The sequence below is a fragment of the Falco rusticolus genome, chromosome 7 (assembly GCF_015220075.1).
Source record: "Falco rusticolus isolate bFalRus1 chromosome 7, bFalRus1.pri, whole genome shotgun sequence".
NCBI lineage: Eukaryota > Metazoa > Chordata > Aves > Falconiformes > Falconidae > Falco > Falco rusticolus.
Window position 1 is genome coordinate 49,456,999 of NC_051193.1, and position 17,879 is coordinate 49,474,877.

Genomic DNA, 17,879 nt, shown 5'->3' on the forward strand with positions numbered 1-17,879 from the left:
AGAATCACTACCAAGCATTCTTCCAAGAGTATCTGGTTAAAGCAGATGACTAGCTTTTACACTCCCGCCCTCAGTGTGATATCTATCTATATATAGTGTATATAGATACAGTAAGTACTTATGGGGCAAATTTTCAGTAGTATGTGCCTAACTTCTATGGATTTCGATAGGAGTTAGTTGCTAAAAATGTTAGCAGTTGTGTCTTTAAATCTGAGGAAATACATTTCAAAGAATATAATTTACGCTGTTATTTGTAGCAACTCACATACTTTTCCATATACTTATGCCATAAGTGAAGAAATAAACTTTTATAGTATGTATTTACAAAAAAGGTAACTGAATTCAATTACCTGGAGATAAAATTTCATAAAAATTAAATAGAAATATCATCTCACATAAAAGACCTATATAACAAAACCATCTGTCCAGTAAAAACTAAGAAAGGGAGAACTGTTTTTTGAACAGGTATAACTACAAAATACTCCTGAACATCCATAAAGAGCAACATTGGGTTAGAAGCAAGGAGTGTGTGTCCACCTGCTCCTCCCTATGCAGGCACTAGCTGAACCGTTAGCTGTAGCTGTAGCAACAGGTCATACTGTGACACTTGCTGACCATCCCAAGAAATAGAAGCAAAAATATAAAAACATGGCTAATCCTTCATTTGATCCTCCCCAGCAGCCCACAAGGAGTTTGTCAAATACCACACCTTCCTGAAACAGAGCTCTGTGTACAAGACGAAGAACAGTTTTTATAATCAGGCAAGAAGGGAGAATATGAGAGAAAGAACATATGCACAGGCTACAAAATAAGCATTTTTGCTGAAGCTGTGCAGTTAGAGAGGCCCTTGCATCTCACTACTTGCATTGCTCTTGAAATGTCCTGGAAAGAGTGATGCATGGCTTTGCCAAGCTGTCCTACAAAGTAATGTCAAATATGAGACTTGCAATCCTTGCATCTAAATGTGATGAGGAAGTCATCAATTCTGCATCTGGACAACCCACTCTGAAGCAATTACATTTCTATTTCCACAGACACTTGATTCCATTCTTTCTGATTGTCCTGTTGGTACAAAAAGGCTTGTATTCATGATAAAAAGAAAATAATTTAGGCTACCATTAGAAGGCTGAGAATTAATATGCCTAGAGGTTAGTCAAGCTTGTCAACTATATTACCTTCTTTAAAAGTTCCCCTAGTGGAGTTTGTTTAATGAGCTGTAGAGATGGTCCATTGTACTGTTAATTTGAAATGTGTAAGCCAAGCAAATGGCTGAGAAATGAAGAATCAGTGCTTTGGAAAACACCATAGCACTAGGGCAGAAGGTCAGCAACTACGTGAGCCAGAGTCCAGAGACTAGTGTCATCAGGCAGAAATAATACTGATGTCATGATGTGATTTAAGACTTCCCAGTCAAAGAAAAATCAAGGTGTAGGGACTTTTCTTGACACATAAACAATGTCACCTTTTAAAGAACTGTGTTATGAAGAAGAGCAACGTCATTAAATCTTCTTTCACAGGAGACTGATTTTTGTCCCTTATCCCACTGTTGTGTGACAAAATAAATGTGCAAAGTCAGACATCTCCTCTAAGATTAGTATATCCTAACACACACAGAACACCCCAGTTTCCACACTGAGCCCCTTGTAAACTTTTCTGCACCTGTATGAGAAGGTGCCTTTTACATGGGAGGTAGCTGTCACCAGGTGAATCTTAGCACTGGTGAGCTGCTCTCTAGAGGAGCCAAACCCAGCTGGCAGGTATCGACCTGACCTCAGTAGCATCAAATAATTACCTTTTTCACTGTTTGGTGCATGTGTTTAGATAATCCTTTCTGCTAGTGAAAATATGTATCTTGTCCACAGCAATAAGTAAAAGCAGCAAGTCGAGTACAACAGCTCCTTCAGGGGTGTCACGACTAGTTTATTGGCTGGCAGTACTTCATAAATACATTCCCAAACCAACAGGAGTTTAGCTTCCAGTTTCACTGTGCTCTCTACTTAAGGAAAGGATGAGCTGCGTGCACCAGGAGTCAGCCTGGAAGCGAGAGCCTGTCCCAGGAACATGCCTGGCCCCCGCATGAGCTTCCCAGAAGACTGACACCATCTCACTAAGCCCGTCCCTCTCACTTTCCCTCTCCTCTCTTTGCCTTAGTTATTTTTAGATTTCACGGGTTAAAGCTTGTCCCTTCTGGACGCTTGTATGCACAGGGCAGGCACACACGTGCTGTAGATACTACAACTCGGGCACAGGAGTTAGCAACAGATTATCTTGTTCCTCCACATCAACGAATAAATTCCGACTTCTTATGACAAAATACTGCCCTCTGAGAGGATGCACAACGTGCTCAACCACAGGGAATTTTGTTGATTGCAGATTTGACTGGGAGACTTTAAACGGATAGAAAAAGCAGTTTACACAGCAGCTTCCTCTTTTCTCAGATTTCCTTCCAGTTTGCAAGATCTCGCTTTCTTTCAGCATTTGCTATAAGCCTGATTCCCATGCCGTCCGCCATAAATGCAGCAGTGGCTCAGCAGACAGCTGCTGGGTCCGTTCCCAGCGCTACTATCAGCACCACAACTGAAGGTGTGGGTGGGGGCACAGGGGGGATTTATTCTGCCATCATAAGTCGCAACCAGCCCATTATCAAGGTAAAGCAGAAGACCTATGAAGACCTTCACAAGGCGTGCCTGGAGAAAAACATTCTTTATGAAGATCCTGATTTCCCGCCAAATGAGTCCTCCCTCTTCTATAGCCAGAAAATCCCCATCAAGTTCGAATGGAAAAGGCCACATGTAAGTAACATGTTTTCTGAGTGCCTTTTACTTTCTGTAAATTGAAGTATTCACCCTGAACTTATATTTTCGCAGAAGGCGTGTATCGGGGGAGGCAGGGGGAATAAGCTGGAGAGGTATTTCCTTAAGAGCTCTGGAAGACGACTAGCTAGGGCTGTGGAAGCTCAGAGTGTGTGTATATAATGACTAAAATACAATAAACCAAAATGAAATCAAAAAAAGAGATGGAATTAAATGCGTAGAAAAACAAACATGGAATTTAATTTTCTTGTTGCATTATTTGCTAGGGATTTTCTTGTCTGAAACTACCAAAGAAATTTTTTCATTCTGCAACAAGTTACTGTGTTTGCTGAGGCTTGATTTTTAAACACTATCTTATTTCACTTACAATTTTACTTCAGTATTCTGCTGTTTTCCTAATCTGTGAAAATAAAAGGACAGATTTTGGTCTGAAGCATGTTTTTATTCAGTTGTTTTGTTCCCAGCACGGCTTAACTAACTTGAAAAAGGTGTTTATCATATTATCCACTTACTATGAACTTGGGAGTTGTAACCACTATGAGTACCCACTCCTGCCTACTAATCCTATTTCTTTTTCCTATTTTGTGGGCGTTCCCCTGCCAGCCTTCCTCTTCTTTCCCACCCTGAGTCTCTCTCACGGGCAGAGGACTAATTCCTCAATTCCCAAGTGATTTCCTGTCCTACTGCAGAGGAAGTTACCCTCTTTCCCTGCCATTCCTGCTGGGCAGGTGCTCCCCGCCAACGGGGCAGCCCCCAGGACATCGCCTCGGCCCCTTCTGTCCCCTGTCCAGCAGCGAGGACGTGGTTCGCAGAAGCTTCCCCAGCTCCCTCTCTCTGGCAGGTTTTGGCCACCTCTTCTAGATTTGCCATACTTCCCCAACACCCAAATCTGTGCTTCAGTGGCAAAGTCAGTGGTGACAGATAAAACTGACCGCAGGAATGTAACTGAATAGTGGAAGACCAGGCGCAGAGGAAGGCCACGTGCTGCAGTCACAACACCGTGAGCAATGTGGAGGGAGCAACATGCTGTGCCCTGTGCCTGTGTGTTTGTCATTCCTTCATCATCACCATGGCTACATCAGCCCCTGGAAATGAGTGCAAATGAATTAAATGCAGCCACAAGTCAATCAAAGTGATTGGATTTCCTGTTTCCACGGAGAGGGAAGCGCTATAGCGGTACAGTGGATGAGTGTCGGTGCCCTGGGGCAAACAGACTGCAAGTGTGCATATGAGAAAGCATCAAAACAAAAAAACCCACAGTGTAACCTCAGACTTGTCTAATATAACTGAGCATCCGCATATCCAGCCTTTGTTTTTGGGAAGGTTCAGACTTGAGGGTCTTTATCCCAAAGACATTTCTTTAAGCCACTCATTAACAAATAAGTTTGGAAGCTCTATACTTGGGTAGCAACAAGCTGAGGACTGTGTGAAGACTCAAAATACAGTGCAACATCAAAACCAAAGCCACCTGTGTTGATACAAGTGTTCAGTTACCTGATGTGTCAGTGGTGCCAGCTGCAGGTAGAGCAAAGGAGATCCAGAGAGCTGCGGTCTGCACCTGCCGAGTGTTGGCATGCTGTGGGATCATAGATCCAGTCAGTCCTGACCCCAATAGAGATGGTTGTTCTGCCTGGGACACACTGGGTCGGATTTATAGAGATCCCTGTGCTTTCTGTTACAAATGTGTTTGTTTTAAAACAAACCCTGTAATTCAGTTCAGTGCTGTACCCAGCAGGTCCCCGAAGAGGAGAGACTCACATTTAATGCTCTGTCACCACAACTGCAAAGTGAGACTTCTCTTGGGCACTGATGCAAAAGACATATCTGTTGGCACTGATCTCCGACTGACCCAGGACTTCAGTGGATTTTGAAACTCTAGGTTATTTAGCAATGACAAGAGGACTTGTCTGATAATATTATATACACAAATAGCCACAATAGACGTGTTAACAGAACATAATAAACTCAAATGAATATATTTAATATAATGTTTATAATAAATAACCTAAAGGGCACATGTTTGTTGGTTACCAATGCTATAACCAAGCCCTGGTGCCGGTGCGGTTCCTCAGCTGAATAGTGCTGCTTCGCTGCAGCTCCCCGCACACTGCGCTGGCATATGGAAAGGCTGGGAGTCTGCTTTTGTGCCTGGGGTTTGTGAGCACCCCACAGCAAGTCAGTCACAGGGATGACACTCCCCGGCTCCCTGGCTCCGAGCTGAGCTGCCCTCTGAGCCTGGCATGGGGAGCTCCCCTTCCCACGCGCGGGCTGTGGGGACCCTGGGCTCTCCCCACTTCCCCTGGCAATGGCTGTGATGTGACTCGACCCTTTCCCTCGGGGCTCCTGCAGTGCATTACCAAGGTGGTGAGAGGTGTCCAGCATCCCAGCCCAGAGCTACCCCTCGTTCTCATGCTTCTGGCCCTACCGGCTCCTCTCCCTGCTGTCGGTGCTACCTAGAGGTCAGGTCTTCTTCTGCCACCCCCAGAACGACTGGCCCCTGCTGCTGCAAGGGCAGCGAGGGCACAAGGGCTAGTCTTGTGCCTCCAACGGGGGTGGCTGCTACACAGGGCAGCCGTGAGACTTGGCAGGGGGGCTGCGAGAAGGCCCCTGTAATTCCACTCAGCTAGTGAGTGCCATGCCACCACACGTATGTGCAGAGCAGACTCCTAACAGTAAATCCATCCACTGTTTCTGTTCAGAGTATGCATGAGCATGATTTAGGTACATAGAGGGCAACAAAAATCCCCCTCAGTTAATGCATAATATTAAATAATTTGCTCACCCATGGATGGTAAGAGGAGCCCAAAGAGCTGTTGTCACCTGCACCTGATTATATCCAACCCAGAGCTGAGCTGTGCTCAGGTTTCTTAATAGCCTCCCACACCCAGGCTGCCTTCGGAGGCTTCTCTCAGCTGGGAGCAGGGATGAGGTTGCTGATCTTTGAGAGCTGAGAAAAAGTCTGTATTGTAACATAATGCAGAGCATCGAGGGGTCCTGCAACAGTGCTCTTTGGAGCTAATGACATTAGGGCATTAATAGGATGGCTCTGCCATGACACTGTACTTTCAAATGCACCACTGTCATTGTCCCTGCTCACAGCCAGGAGGTCACAGCATTAACTGCCGAATTTGATGACTTGCCCATGGGGATCCTCTCCATAGTAAGAAAATCAGCAGGAGGAGCTTTCTTTTCATAATGAATATAAATCAAATCAAGTCAGCAGACTAGTGGATTTTGCTTAGAATGAAAATGAACCAGATCATCTGCTGCACAGGTGCAAAGCTGTTTGAATTTAGTCGCCACAGAATGTGTGCTTCTGCAGGCAGTACTGCAATGCAAAGAGGGCATTTAGTGCCACCAAGGCAGGACTTTCAGATGAGGGTAATCCAACTCTGAAACTCTAAAACCAGCCTGGTATCTGACAACATCAAGCTCAGCCTTGAAGTGTGCAGCACAGCCATTTAATAGCATGGTCCAGACCAAGAGAGGCCAAGGGAGAAACACAGGGCTACAAATTGTCTTAGGCAGACCAAAGAAAATGATTCCTCTACTTGATAGGATCAGTTTTTAGTTAGATCAGAGTTTAGTTAGAATGCTATAGTTTATTAACAGCAGTGTTTAAAGGAATGAATGCCTTTTGCTGTAACAGTATAAGCTGACAGGAAGATTTTTCCTGACACAGAGGAAAAGCTACTGAAAAATATAATGAAGGTCAAATGTCATTTTTAGTTGCATGCTGTCTTTGCATTTTCCAGTGCTCCCTTCCAACTGACTCATTTCTTATGCTCTGCCCAGAAAGCAGCATGCAGGGTTTTCCTAGGACTCTGTCTCCTTTGCAGTAACTTTGACTGTTTGTAGTGAAATTACCATCTGAACTGAATCAACCCAGTGAAACCAAAGGTCCTTTGAATAGTACCAAGGCAGTCTGAGGCACTCAGATCAGAGGCATGCAGATCTGGATGAATCACTGCTTCAACAAAGTGCAATGTATTCTCTGTGATAACTCGACCTAAGAGGTGGAGAGCAATCCCTCGCTCAGCCAGGAAATCTGGAAGGACAGACCTGCCACCTGCACCTTCAACACCAGGTCGTCTCGCTCTGCTGAGTACTTTTCATCAGCCGTGGAAGACCTTGAAGCCTTTCCATGTAACTTCGACTGTACTCAGCACATCCAGCACAGTTTTGCAGATGAACGAGAGTAATACAATATTAGAAACATATCCGCAGTGTACTAAGCACACCTGGCCACCACAAAAAAATGCAAGAAAAGCATTTCTGTCATAGCTAGATCAGTCCATATGACAACTTTATGACTCCCTTTGCATTCCTTTTCCAACCATCCTACAAAGCAAACAAGCCCAAGATGTAACAAATGGCTCTGAGGAACGATCATTGCAGTACAGTTAATATTTGGAAACACTTAGACACCATCTAACTACCTTTATCTAAAACACAGCTTGCTGGATTTCAGAGCTTTTTACTTCAATAGAAGCAGGATCAAGCTAAAATACAGTAACAGAGGTTGAAAAAAGCACAATCCGAAAACCTGGCATCTCACAGATAGTTTTCAAGAGAGCACCACAGCAATATGAGGAAGGATACTTTCAACAAAGCAAGTGTGTGGAAAAAAGCATGAAGGCATCTCAAACAGCTGCCTTGACAGAACTGGATCCCAGGACAGCTGACCGAAGCCCAGAATAACAGGACAATCCCTCCATTCCCTCCCTTGAGGCGAATAAGATGACTGCTACTGGGAGCTGGAAGCTGGTCTCTCTATCTGGCTATACGACTAATCCAAAAATTTACATCAAAGCAACTCTGCTGATTATTGTGAAGGAGCAAAGAAATGGGTGTAAGCCAAGTGAAACTACTAGAGCTGAAACATGAGTCTGGAAACATCCAGGGCTACCCGGATGATGTGAGAAAAAAAGTTTTAGACTGCAGCCAGCTGCCTGTACTGCCACACAAAAAATTGCCAGTTGTTTCTACTTTCTGCTTCCTACTCCAGCTCTGCCATCTTCCAGCAGATTGGGTTCTTGGACCACACTTTGTCCTCTTCCCCGTTCACAGCTGCTCAGGAAAGTGGTCCTGAGGTAGCAATATCTTTCTTTCTTACCCTCACAAGAGATGGGTCCAAAAGTTGTGTCCTCTTTTCGTTCCCCATACCAAGTATTTGAGTATACAGGATGGGATAAAGCAGGGACTTTCTGCAAGAGAGGTTGTACCTGCTTCTTCCCCTGGCTTCCTTATATACTGTGGTTCTTTGTCCCATATAGAAAACGTTCTGTGTAACCCTGCAATAGTCCCACCTCATCTGCTGGCAGCTCCTACGTAGCCCTTCCCTCTCTACAGCAATTCCTTGATTATTTATGCCTGTACAGCATCTTGTGCCCATGCCGTACTAGTATAAACACTGATAAAGCCAATACATTGTTCTAATTGCAGGACAAAAGAAGACCTTCCTCTTCTCAGAGACAGATGATGTCTGTTTACATTTCTGAATACAGAGTTGGTAATTAAAAACGGCAACATGAGGAAAAGAATAAAATCTCGTAACCAGCAATTGTTTATTCCTGAGAATGAAAGACCTGATCCTGGGCAAATTTTAAGGAGGAGCATTACTGGGTCTCATTCCTGAGGAAATGCATTCTTCAGCTTTACTAATGCCCCAGCACACTATAGTTACTGCAAATTGGACATGTTAAACCTGCAGTCATTTTAAAATAATTTAATCTGGTCCCCTGGTGCTTTTTCCACTGACCTGCTCTCCTGTCCTCTCCAGTGTTTTTTTCTTCATTATTGTGTAGAAAAATATTTTACCCTATTCTTCTCATTTTGATGCAGTGTTTGCACCCTGTGCAGAGGGAGCCCCCCAGGCTGGCTATTAGACCCTGTAGATACATGGAGAAAACTCCGGCTGAAGTCTGGAACATCCATATTCCAAAACATTTTCATAGTGAAACTCTGCAGCTGAAAACTCTGTCAGACATTTTGATACCCACAAAATATCCTATGGAGAACACTGTCCTAACACAGCCTTTATTCCTCTGGCAAACAGGTATTGTAATGCATGCTTTTCCTCTGATACATCCGTTTATATTTTGCAGGAAATCTGTGAGAATCCACGGTTTATTATTGGTGGAGCCAACAGAACAGATATCTGCCAAGGAGAATTAGGTATGAAACTCCTATTTCAACTCTGCACTTTTTATAGTCTACATCATAGTTTAGCTCTCAATTTTCTTTTGCTTCCAAGGTGATATTTGAAATCCTCTGTCTCAGCATACCACTACACATCTAGCAATTCCTTCTCTCTATAGCGGATCATCGATATCAGCCTAGTAACAACCTAGGGAAGAACTTGAAGACAAGATACTTTACAGGGTGGTTTGCTTTCAATGAACTAATATCATAAGTGCATTATAAAACACTGTTTAGGCTTTCAGAAGAGACAAAATTAGTTAAGACAAGCATAAGAGATAAAGAGGAGTTATTTGACTGAAAGAAAAATCTAATCAGCTACTGTTGTATTTTTTCAGGTATTTAGACCTGTTATTTCCATACAGGAGCTTCTGAACGCCTCCAGCTAAGTGTGCCTTGTACTCAAGGACAACCTCTGTATTGAAGGCCTTAATCTCAGATGGTCAAAGATACTTTGATATAGAGGGCCACTACTTAGGTACAAGTGATGCCTCTGCAACAGCTGTCTACACAGTGCTCACCTGCACTGCTTCGTAAAGTCGTTCCCCACTCAGCTTCCCCACGTCTTTCATGGTTTTATAACTTCTCCTGTGATATTTTTCCTAAGCTAATAGATCCTAATTTGAGTTAATCTTTTCATTTAATTGCTGTTCTGTGCTTCTGACTGTCCTCATCACCATCCCAGTACTTTTTCTGGTTTGGTTTTTTTTTTTTAATTTATTTAAACTGCCTTTCTTTTTGAGGTGACTCACAGTTGCCAAGGTGTGGGCACAATGAATTTACATGCATATTTTCTCTTCTGTCTTCTATTCCTTTCCCAACTACTCATAACATGGTTTACCTTTTTTGACTTCTGATGAATATTGATAGTTTAGAAAACTCCTGGTCACCGTGGCCCCCACATCCTTACTAATGGGAAATAGGTAACTTAGGAGGTACTGCCATATGTATAGCGTTGGCTTTCCAATATATATACATATATGTATTTCTATATGTTTTATCATTCCACCAGTTTCACCAATTTATTTTACAACTTCCTGCAATCAGGTTTAGTTTTCACTGCCTTGTGTAATTCTCTCACCCCACTCATTCACACTGCCCAGGCAAGCTTACCCTATAATCTCTCTTAAAGTAGCAGCTAGGAGGTCTTAATTAAGAGTTGAGGCAACATTTGCTGAACACAGAAGTACTATAGGAGAAAGCCACGTTCCCCAGGCTCCCACAGAGGCAGCAAACTTGTGCAAGTGTCTGAAGGAGGAACTGAAAAGCACTAAAGGGGGCAGTGTTTACAACAGTGCAGAGACAGATTCAAAAAGAGGAAAAAGCATCAGAGCAATGAAGCAGGAAAGAGGCCCCACAGAATAATGATTGGGAGAGTGGTTTATCTTGAGAGCAGAAAATGAAAACTGAGACACTGAAACTCAGCTGTGCAGAGCTCCACCTGTGAAAGAGCCCTCTTTCAGCTGGTCTCTGTCCTAATGGACAGCTTGGAAGGATAACTAATGCAGGAAGTCAGATGGGCATTCACATGGAACAGTGTTCATCAGATTTTAGTTTTTTTCCTAAAGTACAGGGAACATCATCTATTTAACAGCTGTGTACCTAGCCATGAATGATGCCAACAAGCATTGCCAGAGCACAAATAAAGTGCTAAAGTACTGCAGAACACATGGAGAAGAGCCCTCTCCTGAAAGGCGACAGCATGCATTACTGAAAATTAATGTGTCACTTTGCAGTATCTCACGTTTTCCCTTTGATTGTAGTTGTTCTATCCCTTCATTTTGTCTGCTGCTTTTGCTCCTTTGCAGGTGACTGCTGGTTCCTGGCTGCCATTGCTTGCCTGACACTGAATAAAAAACTACTCTGTAGAGTCATACCTCATGACCAGTCCTTTATACAAAACTATGCTGGCATCTTTCACTTCCAGGTGAGTCCCTTCATCTAGCAGGAAGGGAATGTATTTACCCGAGAGAGAGCTCAGCTCTCAGCATGCTCTTCCCTCTTGCTTCTCTGCCCTTTGGAAGCATGAGCCGCAATGGAGAAGGAAGAGGGACTGAATTGCCTCACCCCAAACTCTTCCAAGAGGGCAGTCACAGAAGGGCCAGCCCGTACAAGCAATTAGGGAGCATTAACCCACCAAGGAAGCATTTGCAGATCGCTGCGTCCTGCACATAAGGGATAGCAACAGGTGCCCGGTCCTGCCTCGCTGCTCAGATGCGGCACTATGGCCAGCACAGACACGTGGGCAGTTGGGAAGAGCATCTATTTTTAGACCCACAAGCAGCTGGTCTGTCAAAAACAAGTTATTGAAGAACCGCTAATTCAGGAAAGATTGACTGCTTCCCACATTTCCCTTGGCTCTCATAAGACACCTCTCACTGTCCCGCAGGCATTGCCCAGGGGAATTCAGTATGGCTGCCTCCCTCCCGATAGCCATCACTTTTTGCCACGTTAAGAAGTTAATTTACACATTTCTCCTTTCTCAGCCTGGCTTTTCAGCCAGCTTCCCCTGCCTGCACCAAGACAACCGAGGGTTTTTTTCTGTTTGCCTTTATTCAGTTCTGGCGCTACGGAGACTGGGTGGACGTCGTCGTCGATGACTGCTTACCCACATACAACAACCAGCTGGTCTTTACGAAGTCCTCCCAGCGTAATGAGTTCTGGAGCGCCCTCCTGGAAAAGGCCTATGCAAAGTAAAATGACCGGCTGGACCATGTCAGGCTCCCTGCCAAAACTTCGGCTGGGGAGGTGGTTAAACCGCTGTGCACAAGACTTACAACGAGCATGTAGAGAGGCTCTGAACATACCACTGCTTTTCCCATACATTCTCATGCCTCAGAACTGGGGATAGGATAAAGCATATTTTCTAGGGGGGGGTTGCTACTCATTCAGAGGTCTACATTTCATTGTCAGTATGTCTTCTTTTTGTTTGTTTGTTTGGTGTGTGCAGGTGGCATATTTTGAAACTTTTATCTTGTGGGTTACCAAACAGATGGGTTGGGGGTGGGGGGTGTTTAGTATGCGGTTTTACACATCTATGTTTATAAACACACAAGATAGATATAAATATATAGGCAGGTATCTTTATCTGTGTACAAGAGGATCTTTTTCTTTTCTCTTTCCAAGACTTCATGGATCATACGAAGCTTTGAAAGGAGGCAACACCACCGAAGCCATGGAGGACTTCACCGGAGGAGTCACAGAGTTCTATGACATAAAGGATGCCCCTAGAGATATCTATAAAATCATGAAACATGCCATTGACAGAGGATCTCTCATGGCCAGCTCCATTGATGTGAGTCCACATGAACTTTGCAGATGAGCCATAAGAAATGGTACAGGAGAGTGACCCCTCCGTCCATAATCAAATACATGCCACCTTTTGCAACTGCTTGGTTTAGTCCACGTAGTGAACATCCATTCCTAGGAGATCAAGTAATCTCCACTAGACACCACCCATTAGCAAACAGCAAGCATGAAAAAGGAAATGAACAGAAGCATGGAGGTGGAGAGAAAGGATGCAATCAGCAAAACCAGCACCCCCCGCCCTCAGTGCCCTCACCCAGTAAAATGAGGTTAGTATGGGGGTGCTGCAAATCTGTTAAGACACAAATTGTCATGTCAAAGATGCTAAGTGTGCAAACAATTAGGAAATTAACCCTTTGATTGCCAACACAGCCTCAGATTGTCTTAATTTATCATGGTAAATTTAAAAGTAAAAAAAATAATTTTGATAAGCATTATGGAGCATGACATTGCAGTAAAGGCAAGAGAACAACCAGTGCTATCAGCCACTGTAGATAAGTAGGGACATAATGAGAGAGAAGAGAAATTATCTAGGCTATCTTTTACCACTCATCTTTCTTGTATCATTTCTTTTCCCTCTCCCTGCCTCATCTCTCTGCATGATACTTCTCTCCTGTTGTCTGTACCAGGATAACCTAGGCTTTTCCTATGGATCAGCTCCTCGAAGCAACATTGGGGAACTGATTGCTCGAATGGTGAAGAATCTAGAAAATGCGCAGATGACTCACTCCACTATAGACTACCATGGGACAGATGAGAGGCCAGCCTGGGTTCGTATATCTCCAGAAGTGGTTGACTTCACAGTGTTTTTATTTACAAACAGTTAGCGAAACGAATCACCTATGCTTTTGAATCATTATTTGGCTTCACTGAATTATCCCAACACTAAAGACCTGTTCTTATGGATGCTATTTGACATATGTTAAAAGACTTCTGTGCTTTCAGACACAGTGACTGATACTGGAGTGCTTTGCTGACACTGAGGCAAAGGGCTGTTGGCTTGTGGGACGAGCTTATAATTTCCAGAACAGGAAATGATTAGTGGATTTTATCAAGTCCCTCGCTTGCAAAGGGTGGAGAAAACAAGAACATTAAAATATTAGAGCAGAACAAGATCCCTGAGCATGTGGGGAATGTGAAAGAAAGAAAAAGCAAACTCTGCATGGCTCTCACTCCGGGCACAAAAGTACTTGGTGACTTATTTTGAGACAGAGTGCTATGAGCTCTGCCCACAAATGGAAGGGAGTCTGCTCTCAGGATGCTCCTTTTAGATTACTGCCATTAAGATCCTCATTTAAACCACCTAACAAGGAAAAGAAAAAACATGTAGAATTTTATATGTGTGGTGAAATACACAGTAACTCCAACATACCTAAGTATCTAGGAAAATAAAGAGAGGGATGTTAAAACCATTTAAGAAAAATTCCAAACAGGTAAACCTAAAAACTTTCAAATCTGTAGAGGGACACATTGCTTTCTCCTTCTCCCCATCAGGCAGCTGTGACACCTTGCCCTTTAGGGAGCTGCATTTCCGTGACAATGAAATTATGTCCGCTGTATACACTTACATACACTTTAGAGAGGGACAAAGCAAACAAAAAGCCTCCACAATTACATCATCTGAAACTTTTGGTTGTGCAAACTGTCTTCTGTATTTGCAGCAGAAATAGTTGATTTTTCCTCTTTCAACATTCGTATTTAGTCTTCCTAAAAGATTGAAATGGTGTAATTCTTCAGGAAAGCTGAGTGTGACTGTCTCATTTTGCAAGCACAGCTGCCCAAATCACCCATGTTTTGGGGGGAATTTCTTCCCCAGTGCCTGTCCACTGAACGAAGGTTGCAAAACTCTTTCTACAGTTGCTGTCCCCATAGCCATTGTGCTTCTGGTTATTACACATTCTGAGCCATTACCAGAGAAAAAAATCATGACTCTCTATGAAAAGAGGCAGATAGTGCAGGCTTCAGAAGCGCTTCTGAGAAGTTGTCCAGAGCACCAGCAGAAGTTAATGTTCTTAAACAGAAAAGACAGAAAGGGGTTCTGGTAAGTAATGATGGCAACAATGTGAGTAGAAATGAAGAAAAAAGGAAATAGATATGAGGTTCTAGGCACAAAAAGTATGGAAACAGGAGCAAGGAAAAAAAAAAAAAACCGAAAGAAAGAGGAGCAGAAAGGAAACAGGCAGGATGTATTTGGGTGGAATCCTCCCTGTGCAAGCTCAGAATGTACCTGTGTGACTAGTAATTCTCCGTTTCCAGCTCTGCCTTTCTCATGCCCTCAGATGTGTCAAGAAGGGATGGCAGGTTTACTGGCAGGGCTTTGCAGTCACCTTTTGGTGACAGACATAATGAAGGAGGGGTCCATGGCCCCCACACACTGTCAGAGCCCTCCCATCCCACTGATCTCAGTGTTTCTCTTACAAGTACAGAGGACTGTGTGCACCTGCCATCTTGCTCTCGACTCTTTATCTCAGAGATAAATAGTATTCTGAGATTTGCAAATTAAAAAAAAAAAATCCTCAGGCACACTAATAGTTGATTACCAAGACAGCAAGTGTATTTGCACTTGAGCAATACATTGCTGAAGAAAGCTATGCCTGTCCTGAATGTCAGCTGGAAAAAGATTCATTCATGATTTTTTTAAAAAAAATATGGAACAAAATGTATATTTCCACAGGAAATTAATTTTTTTGAAAAATAGTGTAAGTTAGTAGGGACAATATATTAAATAGGGTGTTTTAATGTCATTGTGATAAGATAGCAGCCGTGTGTAAAGATGAAAACATTCTTCTAAGTGTTGATCTGCTCTGATGTTTCCAGTTAATATGCAATAGCCTTACCAAGCCAGACAAGAACATACTACCCCAGAAATGGCTGAGTAGTCCCACTAATACAAAATCTGATTATTTTGATTAAGCATGCTATATACTAGCATGTTATAAGTGCACAAAGCAGTGACCTACACAAAGGGAAAAAACAAATCACAAAATGTCCTTTCCAACTGATATTATTAACTTTTTCCTTTTTTAGTTCATGCTTCACTCCTTTATGATACCAACAACGTTAATTCTGTGGGCATGAAGCTTGGCCACCTTGGCAAATGCAAAGAAGAGGACAAGATAAAAAAATCTGTCACCTGAACGGTGTCACTCTCCCTCCAAAAGCCCTGGGTGGCAATACCTGCTTTAGAGCACCTGGCTGAGCTTTGCATGACTCTTATGAGTTTTTATGTTGTGTTCAACAGACCATAGTGCCAATGCAGTACGAAACCCGGATGTCTTGTGGGCTTGTCAAAGGCCATGCCTACTCTGTCACAGCCGTGGAAGAGGTACGTACAGGCCCTTTCCTCCAGCTATGGGGAACCGTGGTCTACATGGCCTAGTACCATGCATGTCAGCAAACCTATGAGCAGGGAAAAAAAAGCAAAACAAACTATAAGCTAAGGAAATAAAATTACTATTTAAAGAAATGAAAGCCTCATGGGGAACTAAACCTATCCAAGTTTTGGCTTTCTGGGGAGATGGATATTCCACCACTTGGGCAAAGGTGGCCACATCCAGCCACCTCCTGGTCTTACAGCCTTCCCCGACTCACCCCAAGCAGGTCAGGCTGGGTGATGGCCCAGGAAAGCACCATCACTGGAGGGGCTGGTATCAGTGATTTGACAGGCAGAATGCTTCCTCTTGAAGCTACTCTCAGTCTATTCTTGTTCTTTTTCAATTAGACAACATTTAAAGGGGAAAAAATACGTCTGGTAAGGCTGAGAAACCCCTGGGGGCAGGTGGAATGGAACGGACCTTGGAGTGACAAGTGAGTAAAACAGCACTCCATGTGATTTGGGGGAAAAAAAATATGCAACTTTATTTGCCCTTATGCAGCTTGTGCATGGCATGACCCTAACATTTAATGATGAGGTATCTGATTTGTCTTTGCTGTCATTTTGACACATGCACTCTGAAGGCGATCATAGCTGAGCACTTAGCTGAAACTGTAAAGAGTACCTAAAAAAGATGTTGAGGGGCTTCAATCAATGAAAATTCAGAGACAGACCATTCTAGTGGCACAGTCAATCTGATTTTACTGTCTAGAAAGTTCAGCAATGTCCATTTTCAGAACAAGATGTGACAGTGGAAAGATCTGTTAAGTTATAAGAGAACTGGATGAAGCAAGATGTCAGTACATAGCAAATTTGGATAAAGCTTCTCATTAGGTCTTACAGAAAGGAATTTCAACAGCTACTCCAGCAATAAGTCTGCAAACACTTCTTTTCTTCAAACTAATAAAATGAACTCAGTTCAGATTTCTGAGAGCTGCTAAGAGGAAGTCTGAAGGGGAGAAGGAGGGCAATTGCTTCTTTAATCTGGGCATGTGGAGAGGAGGGTAGCATTGAGAACAACAATCGGTTGCAAGACTCACAAAGAAAATATTATATGGATGTAGCAAGATGACTCTTGAATTTCTACTTTACAAGGCTTACAGTAAAGAGTAGAAATCTTCATGAAAACTGAATTGCAAATCATAATCTAACTTGTTAACTCCTTTGAAGGTCAGAGGAGTGGAACTTCATTAATGAAGAAGAGAAAATCCGCCTGCAGCACAAGATCGTCGAGGATGGCGAGTTCTGGTGAGAATATCAGTTAAAAACCTGTGCTTCTCTAGGAGATACACAACCATAGCAAAAATGAATCACACTGCACTACTTAAATCTGCTAAAACTATTGCAGTAATCCCTGTTTCCCTTCATATTCTAAATAAGTCCTACTCTGCAATCCACTCATTCTCCCACCAGGGTTTACTAAGTACCACCAGCACAGTCCTAATTATGCCACACTTCCACAAGCTCTCCATCACCCTTCCTATGTACCATTCTCTCAGCTCAGATTCCCCCAATTTGGAGCTGCACCCACATTAACTGGCCAACCAGTGGGCCAAATGCATCAGAAAATCATGGTACTCCCACTGCAAACTTGCCCTAACAGTGCCAGCATCATCGGTCACCCTCTGCCACCTCACCAGGATCTTTCAGACAACCACCCACCACGTAAATCCATCCGGGTTCAGTTTCCCCTCAATTCCTCCAGGATAGCATTTGAAGATTTCATGAGGCACTTCACAAAACTTGAGATCTGTAACCTCACGCCTGATACTCTGGAAGCCGATAAACTCCAGACCTGGACTGTGTCAGTCAACGAAGGGCGCTGGGTGAGAGGCTGCTCAGCTGGAGGCTGCCGCAATTATCCAGGTAAGCAATGGGTCTTGAGAGATACAGCCTCTTTGATGGGGTCTGTGTTAGATCCCACGGGCTGTCATACCACAGCCTGATCAGGGCTCAGCCACAGGGAAAGCCTTGCTTCCCCAGTGGATAAGGTACGTGAATTTGTGGCTGGTAATCTTCTATGTTTGTGACAGCACTTCACAAGTGCAAAAGGCAGGCCTGGCAAAGATAAATCATTCTAATTTTTCTATTATCTAATGATAATTATTTTCTAATATCTAACTATATTAGAAAATAATCGTTCTAATACTTCACAGTGCAACAGTTACACACTAACAGATTTCACT

The 17,879-nt window shown here is 43.3% G+C and overlaps 1 protein-coding gene across 6 annotated transcripts in view; it reads left to right on the forward strand.

The window, feature by feature from the left end:
* The first annotated feature begins 64 nt into the window (after window positions 1–64).
* The window catches only part of CAPN3 (calpain 3), a 31,612-nt gene continuing 13,797 nt past the window's right edge, over window positions 65–17,879 (forward strand). For 5 of the 6 annotated variants that reach the window (XM_037393478.1, XM_037393479.1, XM_037393473.1 and 2 more), the window contains exons 1-10: window positions 65–2,792; window positions 8,921–8,990; window positions 10,823–10,941; window positions 11,574–11,707; window positions 12,141–12,309; window positions 12,950–13,090; window positions 15,562–15,645; window positions 16,042–16,127; window positions 16,864–16,941; window positions 17,399–17,559. In XM_037393478.1, coding sequence (XP_037249375.1) covers window positions 2,499–2,792; window positions 8,921–8,990; window positions 10,823–10,941; window positions 11,574–11,707; window positions 12,141–12,309; window positions 12,950–13,090; window positions 15,562–15,645; window positions 16,042–16,127; window positions 16,864–16,941; window positions 17,399–17,559 — 1,336 coding nt within the window. In that variant the 5' untranslated portion in view covers window positions 65–2,498. The other variant, XM_037393476.1, reaches the window with a different exon arrangement.